General features: G+C 40.0%; 2 protein-coding genes and 1 non-coding gene across 11 annotated transcripts; 2 read left to right on the top strand and 1 right to left on the bottom strand.

The window, feature by feature from the left end:
* Positions 1-11: 11 nt before the first annotated feature.
* On the top strand, positions 12-17,390 carry MAGT1 (magnesium transporter 1). 9 transcript variants are annotated; one of them, XM_054215681.1, is made up of 11 exons: positions 12-157; positions 2,456-2,536; positions 5,862-6,031; positions 6,866-6,983; positions 8,319-8,459; positions 8,964-9,104; positions 9,436-9,525; positions 11,990-12,053; positions 14,075-14,149; positions 14,566-14,656; positions 15,862-17,390. In XM_054215681.1, the coding sequence occupies exons 3-11, from the start codon at positions 5,862-5,864 to the stop codon at positions 15,875-15,877; spliced, it is 906 nt and encodes a 301-aa protein (XP_054071656.1). In that variant the 5' UTR covers positions 12-157; positions 2,456-2,536; the 3' UTR covers positions 15,878-17,390. The 9 variants fall into 9 exon arrangements, 7 of the variants coding, with proteins under 7 accessions (XP_054071656.1, XP_054071659.1, XP_054071657.1 ...); XM_054215684.1 differs by having other exon boundaries at positions 32-157; positions 1,959-2,536; XM_054215682.1 differs by lacking the exon at positions 12-157 and adding an exon at positions 1,570-2,088.
* On the bottom strand, positions 639-3,086 carry LOC128915374 (cytochrome c oxidase subunit 7B, mitochondrial). Its single transcript, XM_054215688.1, has 3 exons — positions 2,906-3,086; positions 1,390-1,514; positions 639-838 (listed from the first exon to the last, which is right to left on the bottom strand). The coding sequence occupies exons 1-3, from the start codon at positions 2,940-2,942 to the stop codon at positions 764-766; spliced, it is 237 nt and encodes a 78-aa protein (XP_054071663.1). The 5' UTR covers positions 2,943-3,086; the 3' UTR covers positions 639-763.
* TRNAL-CAA (transfer RNA leucine (anticodon CAA)) lies at positions 3,262-3,377 on the top strand. Its single transcript has 2 exons — positions 3,262-3,299; positions 3,332-3,377. It is a non-coding gene; the product is annotated as a tRNA-Leu (tRNA).
* Positions 17,391-17,732: the final 342 nt, after the last annotated feature.

The following is a 17,732-nucleotide window of genomic DNA, read 5'->3' as shown; positions in this document are numbered from 1 at the left end:
CCAAAATTAATTGGAAAAATCACGTTTCCGTCAACATCAGCGAGCGGCCGCGCGCAGACACTGCCCGCTGCGGGGGAGCGGCTCGGACACTCATTTTAGCTCTTCGGGACTCCCAAAGGCCTCTGAGAGAAGCAACTTATTTGCAGTGATTCAAGAGGTAAAAATACTGTAAAAAAATGGGATCTCCACAGAAAACATAAACTTTGCCATTAGACGTGAACTCTGCGGTGGGAGTGCGTGTGAGGTTCATTGAAGCGCACACATCTAGCAAAATGGACTGTATCTGTCAGCACCAGAGTAGAACAGGGTTCATGAACACGCTGCCCAGGGAAGGGGTTGAGGCACCATCCCTGGAGGTATTTAAAAGACGGGCAGATGTGGCGCTGACAGACACGGTTTAGATTAGTGGTGGTTTTTGTCAGAGTTAGGTTGATGGTTGGACTGGATGATCTGAAAGATCCCTTCCAACCTGGGCAGTTCTATGATTCTGTGCTGTTTTGGATCTGTCCCTTATCCACCAGCGACCCTCACAGGAACAACCAGGACCACCTACAACAGGATTTCATTGTTTTGAGTTTTTACACCATTTCTTACACTGCAGCAGACACGGAGCATAGAGGAAACCTAGAAGAGCCAGAGAGGTTTCTAGGTATGTTTATTAGACCAGGAATGCCACTGTACAAGTGGTAATCAGAGAACAAATGCCATTACATGGTGATTTTTTCAGTGAAAGTTTAGACCAGTTTATTACAAGCAAAGGCTGTTACTCCCTCCATTCTTTTGGAGTGATTCTGCCAACAGGTGACAAGCCCCACTCAATTCCAGCTTGTGTTAACACCTGTAGGAGGATAAAAATCAAGATTATTAACTCTGAAATCAAAGAAACCTTCCTATAGAGGACTATTTCTATTGTTCTTGGTTTGTATTTCTTGTATTAGAACATGACATCTTATCTTCTAATAAAGCAAGTGGAATATATTTATATTGAATAGTATTTAAATACCTCCATTTTCTATCTCAAAATATCTAGCTTTTGAACAAAGAATCTCAAATGTAAAACCCCATCACCATACTGTTATTTTCATCTATAAATTTTTCTGCTAACACCTCTACCTGTATAGCTTAGAAATTGCGGGTAAAATAGAGAACATTTGTGTTTCTACTACATTTTAAAATCAAGCAATAGACACAGAAATGTGTGTAACAACTCAACATCAGAATATTAACTAGCACAACTTTAATTTCTATCACATTACTATTGACTTAAATAAAAAACTCCTGAATTCTGGCCATGTAAGTTATTTCAAACAAGTAACCCCTTGTGAAACTTAGCTTGCAAGTTTACAGCTACAGTCACAACAGAACGGTGGAAAAAAAAGGACAACTTACATATCCCCATACAGTAACAAAAGCTGCAGCTCCACCAAGGAGTACCAGGTTTCCATATTTATCATGGAAGTCAGGCTCATGTTTGCGATGAGCTTGTCTTACTGCAGTATGCCGAATGCCACGAGCTAATGAACATTAAAGAGAATTAGAAGTACAGAAATCAACTAAAATATACATTCAAACCATTCACAAGCCTCATCTCCCATCACCGGAGAGGCAAGCATAACCATTGAAAGACTTTATGAAAAGCTGAAAAAAATTGATCTTTTGGACTTAGAACTATGGAATGATTCCAGAACTTGGATATACAGAAAGCCTTGCATTTCGTTTCAGCTCTCCCAGTTTCTCTCCAGAAAGTTACTCCTGAAGTCTAATTCCAGTAAGAAAATCCTCAACGTTATCTTTTTCATTAATATGTTTTCTTCGGGCCCTCAGTGTGGAAGTTGAAGTACACTTTTAAGTATTACTATTTCTCTAATAATATATTTTGTTTAGTACTTAAAAGTTTCAGATTTTTGCATGTAAATATCTATATTGTCAGTATGCGTACCTAATACAAGCATTTTCAGGATGAAGCTCAGCATCAGATTAAGCGGTTGAAGATAGTGGGTATCGGTAACACCTTTCCCTTCAAGATTTTTGAAGGGAGGGGAGGGAGGTGAAGAAGGAAGTGGAAATAACCGTGGGCCTTCGCATAAGGTAAATAATAGAGAATGAAATGCAGGAGGATATCTTCAGATGACAGGATGTATGATGTACGTAGATGTAACGTATAAAAGGTATACTTATTAAGGAGAAAACAGGATTAAGAATGAGACCACCAGCTTCAAAACATGGAGACTGTTTAGTAGTTGTGTACATTTGATGAGACAGCGATTTGTGCATAGAGATAAACATTACAAAATAGAGTATTTTATCAGGCCAGTGGTTCACATTTACCCAAACACAACTAGAGAAGATCTACTACATCCCTAGCATGCTGTGAGGCTGCATAAATTTTTTTTTTAAGCAGAAAAAAGAAGCTTGAATATCTATTGAGAAACACTGCTAATCTCGTTTACTTTAGGTGCACGCACCTCGGACACCACAAACCAGGATCAGCTCTGAAAGGGCTGGGTTAAGCATTGGGGAGTCTATCACTGAAGAGGTAATTTTACCCTTGAGTTTGAAGGCTGGTCACTGACTGACTACACCTTGACACCTCAGGTAACAAGACCTAGACGTGCCTTTAGTTACCATCGAGGATGAAAAGCACCGAGGAAAGGAACGCAAGGTCAGCTCAAGTAAAAACAACTAGGAGGTAAGAGAGGCAGAAAAAAAGAGAGGAAAAAAAAAAAGCAGCAGACGAAGGACGACAGGAGAGTCGCCCGCAGCCCCTCAGCTGCCCTCACGACTGTTCAGGGACAGCCCTCACAGGGAAGGCACCCCACCGCGGGGAGACCCCCTGACGAAACCGCCTACTCCCGAGAAACACCCCCAGCACTTCTGCATTCCAGAGAGCCTCCTCCTTGCTTACCGGTGAGGTTCAGAGCAGCCTTTGCCACAGGGAACATGCTGACAGGCGAAGTACGGCCCTGCCCCCGCCGGGATGCCGGTACCCTTGGCGAGCGGTGAAAAACAAAATGGCCGCGCCGGAAGTGGCCGAGCCGCCGCGCTACCGAGCGGAGGCCTGTGGGTAACGGGGCCGCGCGGCGGCGGGGGAAAGGCGCCTCCTCGCTGCGGCGGAGCGAGAGCGGGGGAAGCCCCGTAGTCAGAAGAGAGGGGCTCCTCTCCCGTTTACAGACTCGGGAACGCCCCACAAAAGACTGGGGGAGGCGGGCGCTGCCGTCAGGAAAGCGGTAAGGAGCTGCCGGCGGCTCTACTTGTCGCAGTGTCAGGATGGCCGAGTGGTCTAAGGCGCCAGACTCAAGGCGTTCTGCGCCTTCCCGTGGCGGGTTGGGTATTCTGGTCTCCGTATGGAGGCGTGGGTTCGAATCCCACTTCTGACACGACCTTTTTTATTTGTGTTTTTTTCCCCCTGTGGGAATTTAAATTTATACAAGGGCCGAACAGCTATAGACAGAGATTTTAGTGCAAACAGAAATTGCAGGGACATTCTGCACGGCGCCAGAAATAATTTCTGTAATGTACGTGTCCCCGAATAGAAAAATAAAAAACGAAGCAGGAGTAAAAACACATTTCTGTGGCAATTACACTCAAGAGCCTGTAACCCATTACCCACCAGCTGAGGATTTCCCCGAGTACAATTTTAAGTGTCTTTTTAACACATAACCCAGGAATACACTTGCATGTATAGAACCATAGACTGGTTTGGGTTGGAAGGGACCTTAAAGATCATCCAGTTCCAGCCCCCTGCCCTGGGCAGGGACACCTCCCACTAGACCAGGTTGCTGCAAGCCCCATCCAGCCTGGCCTTGAACACCTCCAGGGATGGGGCAGCCACAGCTTCTCTGGGCAACCTGGGCCAGCGTCTCACCACCCTCACAGTAAAGAATTTCTTCCTGATATCTAATCTAAATCTCCCCTCATTCAGTTTGAGGCCATTACCCCGTGTCCTATCACTACATGGCCTTGTAAAAAGTCCCTCCCCATCTCTCCTGTAGCCCTTTTAGGTACTGGAAGGAGCTACAAGGTCTTCTGGATCCTTCTCTTTCCCCAGGCTGAACTGCCCCAGCTCTCTCAGAGCGTCCTCATAGGAGAGGTGCTCCAGCACGTGATCATCTTCATGCCCCTTGCTTCGTTTAAAACTAAGCAAACGCACGCCTTTGGGGGAGCTACCGGTTAAGTTCCTTGGAGTTTTACTCTAGATTCCCTTTTTGATTTCTTGGGGCTTGCCGACGTGAGGCCTGGCCCCGCGCAATGGAGCCGCCCCCCTCGGGGACCCCAAGCACACTGCGGCTGTGTAGCAGTTCGCAACGTCTGAATAACTGCAGGCGCTGAGGAAAGCCTGGGCGTATCCTGAAGGTGTAGGGCTGCAGCAGGGCAACCGCGGCGCCCTCTCAAGTGTGGGCGACGAAGGAAGACCCCCACGGCTATCTCCCGGGGGTCCCGGCCCCCCTCTGCGCGGCGCGGCACTCAGACCCTCCCTCAGGGCTCCACCAATCGCATGGCTCCAGCTTGCCTCGCTCCTATAGGCTAGCGGCAGCCCGTGCTGGAGGCAGGTTTAACGAATCAGAGACCGGCGGCCTGTCGCGGGCCGGCACCGCCACCAATAGGAAGCGGCTGGGCGGGGCTGCCCTGCCCGTGAGCCGGCGCCCGCCAATAGGCGCGAGGCGGCGGAGCGGGGCGGTTATGGCGGCGCTGCCGGGCCTGGCGCTGCTGCTGCTGCTGGCCTGGGGCGGGCTGCCCGCCGCCGGGCAGAAGCGGAAGGAGGTGGGGTGCCGCCAGGAGCCCCGCGGGCTGGGGTCCGGCAGGTCGCGGTGCTGGGGTGACCTGGCTCCACCCTGGGTCGGCCGTGGGCCTCCCCCAGCCTGAGGCTTGGCCGGCAGCGGCGGCCAGGCCCTGAGGGGAAGCCCGCGGGAGCGCCTGAGGGCTGAGCGGAGCATTTGGCGTTTTAGAATCATTGAGTTCTAATTTCTCTTTTATTTTCGTGCGTGTTTAATCCCAGGCTCTCCCGTTCTTGTCTTCTGCTGTGTGGGATGTGGAGAGGGAGAGTGGGTGGACTGGCTGTTTTTGGTTATAATTCCAAAGGTGTTCCATATTTCCGGACACTTGACTCCTAGGGTTTGAAAATGTCCCTCTATGTACTTGTGTCAGTTGTAAGTCAAAGAAGAGTAGTTTATTATTTACCCTCAAGTATTTATCTGAAGAAGGGTGTTAATAAGGAGTAGAGAAGTATTTTATGATAAAAGTGACATTTAGGGGCTTGTCACTTACCTAATACTTATTTGTATAATGTTATAGAATTGGTTGGCTCATTTTTAAAGAAGAGCTTAGTGTTGAGCGCTCTTCAGTTCTCCAGATATGTACTGAATCCTTTTTCTTTCCAGCAATGCTGAAAATTAGGTGTTGAGCTCACTTCCTGGGTGCTTCCATCTGTAGTGTTGATTCTGCTTCCACCAAGTTTTGAAATCTGAAACAGAGTGTGATGCTTAGTATCAAATAAATACTGAGGAGTGATTTGGGCCAGTTTGTACATATAAAAGAAATCTTACAATTAGCAACATGAAAAAGTACTAGTGAGCTGATAGTCTTCACCAGCATGTGTAATACTAAGTGCTTAAAGACTGAGTGCTTAAAGCGTGCATATTACTAAGTGGTTAAAATAAATGTATAACATTAGCATGACTGTCAAAAGGATCTGTGAATGCCTTCAAGAATCTTAATGAAGTATCGCATCATGTGGAGAGTGTTCTTATGAAATACAGTGCGGCTCTTTGTTATGTCAAATCTAAAAACCTTCAAGATTGTACTGTGAGACTAGGAAAAAAAAACAACAAAAAAAATCAGTGTTTCTCTGACTTTATTTTCAGATGGTGTTATCAGAAAAAGTGAACCAGCTAATGGAGTGGGCTAGTAAGAGATCCGTTATTCGAATGAATGGAGACAAATTTCGACGCCTTGTGAAGGCACCACCCAGAAATTACTCAGTGATTGTGATGTTCACTGCTCTTCAGCCTCACAGACAGTGTGTTGTATGCAAGTATGGGCTTAATTTAGTCCTAAATTAGAAATGGGAAGTCATCATATGTTTTTAGGAAATTAAGTTTAAGAACAGGATAAAACTTTCATGTATGTAGGAGGAATATACTAGGGTACACTATAGTAGGTTTATATTTGAAATTAAACGTGTGGGAATATATATGTAATGTGCATGTAAGAAAACAACATAGCCCTTAATTATTTATCTCCCTCCTAAAATAATTGTGGCTTTGCAGGGACAGTGTTCATGCTGATAGGCTTCTGGAGAAACAGAGGGTGTAAACTCAACTTTCCTGGTGTGAGCTGCTGAAAAAATGTTTGTAGAATTACTGCTGGCCAGGCAGTCTAAATGTTCTGCTAATGAATATGTTGATTGACACTTAATTATTTACAATTATAATGTGCTGGATCCTTAACCATATTATGGCCTTCTTGTATTAATCCAGAGGTGTCAGTGGTCTGTAAAGGTGATTTTTATACTTAGTTGAAATTAATTGGTTTCTTATCCTCTGATATGGAAAAGAGGGCACACCTATGCCCATTTTGATGCTGTGTTAACTAGTAAATCATGAGCTGCTGGGTTCCATTTAAGATTTCAATTAGAATTGATCACTGCTTGTGTTCATGGACTCAACAAAACTTGCCCTTGCAAGTGCCAGATGCTTCCCTTGATTTAGATGAGTGTCTGGCCTTAAACTTTAACACTAGAAAATTAATGTGGGGTATGTGGTATGCACCTGTTAATGGGGTGGGTGGCTACAGCTCCCTCAGCTGTTTTATAGCTTTTGTTCTGGACAAACATATGATACAGCATCTCACTTTGTGTGTCTTACAGGCAAGCTGATGAGGAATACCAGATTCTGGCAAACTCCTGGCGATATTCCAGTGCATTTACCAACAAGATTTTTTTTGCTATGGTAGATTTTGATGAAGGCTCAGATGTATTTCAGATGGTAATGTCTTTCTTTTTCTCTTCTAATGTTATTTTTAACTCATGGTTTGAAGACTGAGGGCAAGAAGGCAAAGATGTATACAAAACTTAGCGTTAAAATGGTTAAAGAAATAATTGAAAAGTTATAAGCTGCCACTCGGAAGATATGAGGAGAAGAGCAGAGGGCAGTAGCATGTTGGCAGTAGTATTAAGAGAACTGACAAATCTGGAATAGGCACTAGGGGTGAACTGGCTTCTCTGACTGGTTTTTCTGACTTTGTCTCCTATAATAACTTACAGTGTAATTCTTAATAAAATCTTTTATGATACATGAAGAGGCAAGATAGAAAGCACCAATGTTGTTAGGGACAGCTATTACAATTTTTATATTACTAGAGAATGATAAATTAGGCTTTCAATGTGTCTTAACTTAGTTTTTTTCAAGTACCCAGTCATTTTGCTTTTCTGCTAACAATATGTAACCATATTTTTTTTAAATGTATGAGAACATTGCATGTATGCTTGCAACTGTAGACCACATTAATAGTTCATTATAGTTTTGCAAATCTTAACTCTTTTTTTAAAGAGATACTCATCTCTATTTAAAAGCTACACAATTTAGGCAATGGTATTTTATTAAATGGAAGCCTTTTGACTGGAGAAGGGGAAAGGGTTGTCTTTTATTATTATTCTTAACTTTTCCTGTAGTGTTACGTCAAAAATTAATTCATCAAGCTACAGCCTTTATAGATTATTGTATGTATTCCTATTTTGCAGATTTCTCTCCTCCAAGTAGTATTTAGAGAAGAAACAGATTAAAAAAAACCTGAAATGCTATGGGAAAATAACTGTTAGGAAAACATAGAGCTACATTTTGTAAACAACTACTTTTGTTTACCTATTATAATATCCTCTTAGCTGGTCTGAATATTTTGAATTGATAGCTATTGATCTGAGTACTAACAAAGAAATGTAAATCGCTTTAGAAAGCATGATCAATGGTGTTTAAAAAAAAAAAAAATAGCCTTCTCAGAAGTAACAATTTTTTTTTAAGACAGATAGTGACAGCGCTAAAAAAATTTTGTTTCTCAATACCAAAAGCAGAAAAAAGCATGGAACACAGAACAGAAATTGCAGGAGTATATAGATAGCTTTTATGAAGTACAGAAATGCAAGCTACTGTGTGCTGTCTCTACTCTTTTTTTTTTTTAAGTCGTTGCCAGTGAAATCTATTTACTGAATACTTACTTCTTCTGATTGATGTAGTGATGATGTTGCAAGATACAAATGGAATAGAAATGTTTTACTAAAAAGGCCTTTCATGGTGCCGTATCTTCTGTGAATTTTCTAAATACAGCTAAACATGAATTCTGCTCCAACCTTCATTAACTTTCCTGCTAAAGGGAAGCCTAAAAGGGGTGACACATATGAACTTCAGGTGCGTGGCTTTGCAGCTGAACAGCTTGCTCGTTGGGTGGCTGACAGAACCGATGTCAATGTAAGTATATACAGACTTTCCCCATCACCACCTCTGCAGCACTCCCCTACTGTGTAATTTCAGCTGTGAAATACCTCAGTTGTGTTCTGTGGCTAATGATCTGCTCTCAGATACTCTAAATACTTCTTGTCTACAAAATCGAGTTGTGGCACGACAACATCTTTTAAGTTTTCTTGCATTCTGTGTTCTAATATTTTGTGTAATTCTGTATTTGATAAGATGGTAAAACTCATCTCCTGCTTTCTCCCTTTTCTGTTCCTATGGAAGAAAAACAGTCTTTAAATTATTAGGTAGGGTAAAGGTGTATAAAACTGAAGCTACAGTAACGAGGGAAGAAGCATTACTTACTTCCCAAGTCAGATGTGTTATATAGAAAATTTGTATGTGTGTTGATTATTCCCCCCTGCTCCCTCCTCCCCTCTAATATATCGTGGGTTTTTTTAGCAGGAGTGTGGGTATGATGTATAATCCCATTGAGGGAAAATAATTTAAATACCTGTTTAGATTCGTGTGATAAGGCCACCAAACTATGCTGGACCATTGATGTTAGGACTGCTTCTGGCTGTTGTCGGAGGCCTCGTGTATTTGCGTGGAAGCAATCTGGATTTTCTGTACAACAAAACTGGCTGGGCGTTTGCTGCTTTGGTGAGTAATTATAACTATTGTCTACCTGGTGTCATGAGTTTTGTAGCAATTCAAGTCTTTAAAAGTCTTTCTATTTAAAGATGCTTAAACCTGTTAGGGGAAAACGAGGTGCACTTAGTTTTACTTTTGGGTAGTCTGATAATACTTGATCTTGGTCTTTTCAGCTCAGTTAATGCTTGATTGGATGCCTTTTATACAGATAAAAGGTAGGACAATACTTAGTCTAAGATTGTATTCCAGACCAGTACATTTTGGTATGAAATGAAAAGAAATTGGGTAAAAAAAATAAAATAAAGTCCCTATTAATTTGTGTTTCTTCTTTTCCTTTCAGTGTTTTGTGTTAGCAATGACATCAGGCCAAATGTGGAACCACATTAGAGGTCCACCCTATGCTCATAAGAATCCCCATACAGGACAAGTGGTAAGTCTTTTCTTTGTTTTCTTTTCTACATTTTTGTTGTATTTCTACAGAATAAGGGTTATACTAAAAGAGGCAAGTCAGAGTGCAAATTCTATTCTTGCCTTCTTTCTTTGTAAGTCAGTGAGTCTAACCACTCCTGCAATGAGCAAGGCAACTCAGAGAGCTGTTGATTAGTTCACAGAGGATCTGTCTTCTCTTAAATATGCCTGTGAAAGAGTGGTGGTGTTTTGTGTGAGGCAGGAGTGTTAGAGCTCCAGTCAAGATTTAGATTTTCTTCCAATTAGCTTTATCCTTTTCTTCTCTTTAAGCCAAGAAGAAACTCTTTTGAAAACTCTTGCTTTAGTTCGAAGAAATTACAAAATACTGATCTTAACCCAAAACAAAGTGCTCTGTTGTGTAATTGCATTGTGATAACTTCAGCCCTTACCTAGAATTCCATTTTTGGTAGGAATGACCTTCCTGCCCATTCAATGATTCATTAATTCTGTAAAGAATGGTAGCATTAGTTCTGTGATGTTCTAAGAGTAAGGGCAAATGTTGCATAAGGGTTTTTTAGGTGTCTTACTTTCTGTGCTCAGTAATAAACTTTTAAGAGAGAGAATGAGAAATGCAATTCTTAATCATCTGAGAAATATTAAGATTAATTTACCATCTAGCAGCATGTTCAGTTTCATGTTAGGAACTGCTTGAGGTGCTTTCCATGCAGTAAAGCATTAGACAGCAGTCATGGATGGTGCTCTGCTGGCAACGGGACATATGGGTTCCAAAGTATTACTTGGAGGTTTTTCTGTTGTGTTAATACCTAGAAAGATCAAGGTCTTTTTGTGTAGGAACTTGGATTATTCTAGTAATCACAGAAAGCTAAGATGGTACTAAAATAATGCTCTAGTGTAAAAAGGATAGCATACAGAGTAACCAGAACTATTTGCTAACAAGTTGTTTGGATGGGGGGTGTGCGTGTGTTCCCGTCTTGCTTCAGAATCTAAGGTGTGCATTTCTTTCATCCTTCCTATTGTTCTCCTTCCAATTCTCCATCTCCCCAAAACGTAAAAGTAAATAAAGTGATACATCTTGGAGGAAGCACAATGACAATGCTCTCTGCTTTTATTCTGAGGGTAGATTAATTTAAATTACTTGGTCTCTTCCATTTCTCTGACCTCCTGTGTGTCTTTTAACCATTTCTATTTGTTTTCATGTCTTCTCTTCAGCATTTGTTTACCTGTGACATTTGCCATCCTCTATCTTGTATGTATATTGTATCCCTAGTTCTGAAGCGACATGATAGTTCTAAATTGCTATGCAGCAAAATAAGGTGTTTATGTTGAGTCTTCCATGTTAAACAGTCCTGCTGAGCCTGGGGATTTCATGTTTAAGCTGGTCATTTTAGCTCATACACCCATCTAATGACTTCCATATAAAAACATCTTTCTTCAAGATTCTTAAGGTAAATTAATGTCTAGTGACCTTAGACGTAGGAAATGTCATTCTTTGGAAAAATCAGTTTTAACATCACTTGAAATTTACTGCTCTGTATATAATACAAAATGAGATACACTGTAGAAGTAGTCAGAATGTACTGAGAGCACTGCATCTCTTCAGGTGCTTACGCATCACATATTGGCTTTTCTCATGTATTTTACTCAGGAGGGAATTAATTTGGTGAAATGTCTTTTCAGGCCCAGTTAGGTGGGTAAGGCCCTCTATTTTTCCATAAAAAGTGGATCTGCTTATCAGACTTTTTTTCCTACTTAAATAAAACAACACAACCATAGTGATGTAAAGCTTCCCATAAGGGATTAAAAAAATGGTATTCTCTCACAAATTTCAAATTTTCTGTTAACCCAGTTGGTTACTATTAATGGAAATAAAACTAAGCCAACTTACTGAGAGGAAGTTCTCATATTCTAAATGTGTTCTTGAAAACACTTCCTTTAGTTTCTTCTGTTTACATCATTCCTAAGCCTTTTTGAGACTGAAGAATAAAGCTTCGATGGTATTGGTAATGATGTTCCTTTTCCTGGTATGCCATGAAAAAGACGTCAAATGCTTGGTTCTGGAACCAAGTGAGTAGGGTTCACGAGCAGAGGAGCAACGTATGTAACCTAAGAATCCAAGTCTGGGAATGGATCAGATTCAGATCGCAGTGGGTGCAGGAGGCACCAAATACCAATAATTATGGTATTTTGCCCTGATGAACAGGGGATCTGGACCATGAAGGTTGTAGCTGCACTTGCACTTCTTATAATCTGAATGATACTTTGGGTTGATTGTGCATGTTAATAAAAGAAGGATTTTTGACGCTGACACAGCTCCCCCCTCAAATCCATAGTCAATGGATGAAATTGTTCATGCTCTAACTTCTGTCTACTGAAAGAGACCGAGTTCCAAGCTCTATAGATGTTGGTAATCGAGTCAAAGTTGACTCCAGTCTTTTCTAAATTCAATTATGCTTTGTCTCTTACAGAACTATATCCATGGAAGCAGCCAAGCCCAATTTGTGGCAGAAACACACATTGTTCTTCTGTTTAGTATCCTTCCTACTGAGAAGCATGTGGTTGGTGATGATTTTTCTGTTAGCTTATGCAGCTGCTTTTTCTATGAGACTACTTTGTCAAGCTCGTTACTGTCACCTGATACTGATACTGAAGCTTGTAGAGCCTTCTGTGCTAACAGCTATGCTTTTTCTATGCCAGTGATATTTAACTTAAATAGAAAAATGTTTACTGCTTTCTCACCACCTTTTTCCTTGCTTAATGACTGAGATTAATACAGTGTTAAAGATGTGGATCTTTGTGGAATCATAAGATTCTTCAGGATAGCTCCTGTTCCTCTGTGCGTGTCTCTTATCTCTTTCAATCTGGCAGACTTAGTTGTTGCTTTGGTGTTTAATTCCTTCCTCTATTACTGATCTTTTTTCTTTTATTTCTTTGCTTACCTTCTTTACTTTTAATCTTTCCACTCGTTCGTGGATTCACGATTTTTCCATGCCAGTATTATGCCATCAAGACAGGCAAGCAGAAACTTGCAGGTTGAGAGCTTTTGCATTTCTCATTTGTATAAAAATGTTTCTTTGGAGTCATAAGAGTTGTAAGTCACTCTAAAATTCAATGTTCTTTTCTTATGTTCCCACATACATGTTTTTGACCCAACATCTGCAACTTCAGTTATCTCTGACTCAAGCTTTTCTTTCTTGTCTTGTCACCTGTATCAGTCTGTGCATTATTTTATCTTTTATTCAGGATTTTTTATTTTATTTGAGTCTTTTTTTCCTGCAGCTTCACAGTCCCAAATTGTTTACATTTTATAGTACACAAGTATAGCAGACTTACTGCAGGCACATTATTTCAAAACTTCATTCAAAGTGCCTGTCCTCTTCACGGCTTGACAGTGATTAACAAGTCTCTGTTGCAACCCAGTGTTTTTTAACAGAGTGACTTCTGGTGATTTCCTCCTTTTCTCTTCTTGTTTTATCTATTCAAAATCCAAATTTCAGCAAGTGAAACATTGGGATTTTGTAATAAAATAATATAAAGTAAGCAATTGATGTTTAAATATGCTGGTGTTAAAAGAACTTCAACTCTCTTGCTGTGTATTCATTATAAAAGATTTTTTTTAACTTAAAATGTCCATTTGGAAGGGGACTTCTGATCTTTTTTTAATTATTCTTGCACTTCTGATGCGCTCAGTCAAATTCAACCTAGAAACTTTTTTGTAGATGTTTACTTGTGTTATTGCAATCCTTCATGTTACAGACCCAATCTACCAGTCGCTGCAGACATTTAAAATAGTAGGAGTTGGCAAGGTTCCTGAAGGCTGAAGTCACTCTTCTCTTGTGCTCAAGGTAGACTGTATCTGAAATGGGAGATTTCTTAACGGTCCCATTGCAGTCAGTGCTAAGTATTTCTCCTTTCAGGAGGATTGGGACTGAACATCTATCATGAAATGGAATGAAATCTTTGAGAATTTGGTATTTTGTTCCACTGTTCTGCTTTGCTAGTGGACTCTTTACAAATGTTAGGCCTTTTAAGTTGTCTGTGCTTCCTTAAGCTTCATTCACAAGCTTTAATTATTCTTTTTAATTGAAGAATTATAAAAGACTGAAATATTGCTACTTGGAAGAGATCCTATAGATTAAATATTGCATGCATTTTATTCATTCTATTAGCTGAGTATAATACAGAAGTTGAATTCCTTTTGGGATTTTCCAGTGGGGTAGAACAGCAGTAGGAGTGAACTGAGCTCTCTGGGAAGGAATGCTGTTTCATGACAAGCTGAAATAATAAATGCATGTTTTTAATTTTGTGTCACCACCTACTATATTTTCCAGTTTATATTTTAAACTTTGTATTTATTGTCTCTTAAAAGTTGACTATCAATACCTTTTATTTGCCTTTTCCCCCCATATTTGCTGGTTTAGCTGGGAAGTCTTAAATTTTTCCATTGAGTTTTAATGTCCCAGGTATGGCATGGGAGCTGAATTTACAAGATTAGGAATGAGTGTATTGAGTCTATTGTATTTTGTCGATTTAGCCTTAACCAGCATTCGTAGATGGTGGTGTTACTTTAGGAATGGTACTCCTCCACGAAGCTGCTACTTCGGACATGGATGTGGGGAAAAGAAAAAGTAAGTACTAATAATTTTCTTTCTAAGAGAAGGTATTTTCAGTAAAGACTTTTGATATACTATTTAATAGAAATGCTTTTGCACTGTTGGTTTTTGTACACTTCCCACCTCTAAGCAGAAGTGAATCGTTTGGTTTTTTGGCAGCATTTGGAGTTCTTAGCAAACTGCAAGATAAACTCAAAGCCCTTTTGGGAAATGGGGAGATACAAAGATGCTTTGCAGCATTTTGCTAGTAAGGGAGAGAAGGGACTTAATTTCTCTTAAAGCAATGGTATAAAATTGGTTTACAGTAACTCTAGAGGTGTTATCTGACCTAATCTGTAAACATTACAGAATGCTTTTGAAGCTTCCAGTCACTGTGGTGTTTTTGGAGACAGCTGTCAAATTACCAGAATCTTGTTCTGCATCTCTTACAGTCATGTGTATTGCTGGGATTGGCTTGGTAGTGCTGTTCTTCAGCTGGCTGCTGTCTGTCTTCAGATCTAAATACCATGGCTACCCATACAGGTATGTCTCTTTTGCCACTTCAGTCATTGTTTTCCTGTGCGTTGCAATACAGGTACAACGCCATAGCCTTCTTTAAAGAAGGTGGGTAAACACAAAGGAGGGTTTAAAGATTGAGAGCAGTATAGGTTTGGTTTTGGTTTTTTGTGTTTGTTTTTTTTTTTTTTTCTTCTGGACTGTATGCTTGTGAATGAATCTGTTGCTGCTGACTTCTGTCTCCTTGTCTGGTAATATTAATTTAAACCAGAATGGAGAAATAGGCAAAGGGCCTATTTCTGAAATCTAATCTGGTGGGAAGTACTCCTTTAAAAATGTTCCACTTGCTTCTCAATGAGTGGCCATGTTGGTCAATATAATCACCAGAAATAATGGTATTTGGTGGATGTTGTGATTTTTCAGTCTGGACAAAGGAAAGATTCTGGTACTCTCCTATTCATGCCATTACATATTATAAAATGTTTCTATTTTTGTAGTGATATCTCAGCCAATATATACTGAAAACAAGTGTCTTTTTTTCTACTTTTCCTCCATATCCATACATCTTGATTATTAATCCTTATTTGTAAGAACAAGGAGGATGGCTGATGCTTTAAAGCTGCGTATATTTTGGGATTGCTTGTGTAAAGAGTCTAATGCTACTAATTGACTGCTTAATATATATATGACCGGTATAGATATCTTTTGTGTTTTTACATTTACATGTAAAACATGTTTTTACATGTTTTTATGCATTTTGAAGGAATAAATACATGCTGAGGGACCAGCTTCTAACCATTTCAGCTTCTGCAATGAGTTTAATTTTCTGGAAGGCTAATCCCGTAGGCAAATATTACCCCCTTTCTATGGGAAGTCATTTTTTAAAAAAAAAAATCTAAACACTAAAGTTTGTTATTTCATGAAGACTTTTCTCAAGACCAGAAGAGAGCTGAACTTATTCCCTGTTTAATAGCTTGTCAGCATTTATTCTGGTCTATGCAATGGTCGTATGTGCTTCTGCTAACTTTGTAGGTAAGATGTGGTTATCGTAACTTCTGAGTTACTAGAAAACTCGCTTTTAAGTGACTTCTCCACAGCTGCTTATGTTGTTGTTGCATCCGGGCCAGTTTCTCATTCTGATTTTCTCGGGATATATGAAAGCTAAGTGGAATGTTGCACACCTTTTGTTTCTTATAAAATTAATACGAACGTTTGCTATTTTGTACCTGCAGTTTCCTAATGAGTTAAAGGATTCCGGAATCTGTAACATCAGAAAGACGGTGACCCTGAAATGGCGTGTAATGGAATGGAAGAGCTAAAAGCATGTGGTTCGTGCTACCTCTCTTTACACTGAATGAGATAGTTAAACACTGAACCAAAGATGACATGTAGTGCCTTAAATATAACAAGCAATTTGCTCTGAAGGACACAGAGTATTAAGATGCAATCTCTTTTTCATAAGCTTTACATCTTCTTAAACAGCTCTACTTCTAGTGAAATTCAGAACTTAATGCTTAGAACTACATTTCTGTAGACTAGCTAGAAACAATACTTTAAATTCAATGGGATAATCTGTTTTCCATATGTTTCTTTTTCCCCTCAAATATTTATCACTTTATTTCCTGATTGTGCATAGCAGGTGACAATAACTTCTCTGTCATGCCTCTTCATGGTTGAGAAAACATCTTCATGTACCTGGAAATCTTTTCCTTCAGTCTGTGTGCAACCCTTGGAGCATACTCCGAATTCCAGCGTGGAATGTGCATATTCTAGAGCTGTATCTCATTTTTGAGATTAACCGCTGTATGATGCGAGAGGTTGTTTCACAGACGAAGGGGGAATTTTAAACAGGTAGAACAGAGTTATTAATTATTCATTAATTATTCATTAAAAACTTTCTTTGCCAAATGCTGAAACTGCAACATTTAAGTTTTAAACATTTGCTCAGAGACAAAAAAATATTGTTATGCTGACCAACACTCACACTCTCCAAAACACAAAGCAAAGCTCCAAAGGTAACTAGCTATCTGTAGCATGAATTAAAGGTTGCTAAGTGGCTTTCAAGTTACTGCTCGAAGCCCTGACAAACCAACAAGTATCAGATTTTTGGGCACTATGTAAATTCTTGCATTCTCCATTTATTTTCTCCCAAGTTTTTATCCTTGAGGAGGATATGGGAGTGGGCAGAGATATCTAATCCCAGGATAAATATTGTTACCCCAGGAAAGATTTGTTAGCCTTACAGTTGAATGTATGTGCCTTTTGCTCTCTCCTTTTGGTTCTCTTGCCTGACAAAGATACTTTGCCTTAAGGATTCTTGAGTGGAAGACATTGTGCCTCAGCCCAAACCATTGTGTAGTTCAGCACCTGCACTACAGGAAATCTTTGCAGTGTGATTCAGTAATACTTCCTTTCCATAGGCTGTGGCCAGCCTTGGAGGTTACTAATCAGAGGAAAATATGATGAGACTTCTGTCTCCTGCTTTCCCTTTCCCCTGTGTCAAGGCATTATAGAATTTGGATGCTTTAGATTGACTCTTGGAAAGGACTATATCATTCAAAGTAGAATGTTATTATTATGCAATTTTGCTAAATTAACACATATTTCAAGTGCCTTAACTTCACTAATTTACTTGTTTGATGTTTCAACTTGTTGAGATTCATTTTTCTATGCCATACAAAATGACAAGCCTTAGTGGAATGGATAAATGGTGTGCCTGACTGGATTTTGGACAAGTTTCAATAAAATTTTTTTAGTCTAATCCATGCTCCTGTGTCTTTTGAACTTTAGCATAAAACAAACCAACCTTGTTTCTTCCACTGTTGCTTCAATGTGTTAATAAAAATGTGTATATAGCAAATAACCTCAGTATGGCTGAGTAGACTGTGTTAGTAGCATGTTTATGTGGGAAATTACAGCCCAAAATGTCAATACTAGAAGTCTTCTCATGTAGCCACCTTAACAGCATGAAGATTGCATGGATTTTACTTGTCTTTGATAGCTGTCCTGAGGTGAAAAGCTTGGCTTCCTGGAGTCCTAGACAGATCCACTAATAGCATTTCTGGAGGTGGAATCTAATTAGTGCTGTAGATTTGCCTGGAAC

This window comes from Rissa tridactyla, chromosome 9 (assembly GCF_028500815.1).
Source record: "Rissa tridactyla isolate bRisTri1 chromosome 9, bRisTri1.patW.cur.20221130, whole genome shotgun sequence".
Classification (NCBI taxonomy): domain Eukaryota; kingdom Metazoa; phylum Chordata; class Aves; order Charadriiformes; family Laridae; genus Rissa; species Rissa tridactyla.
This window is presented reverse-complemented; position numbering and strand designations above follow the sequence as displayed.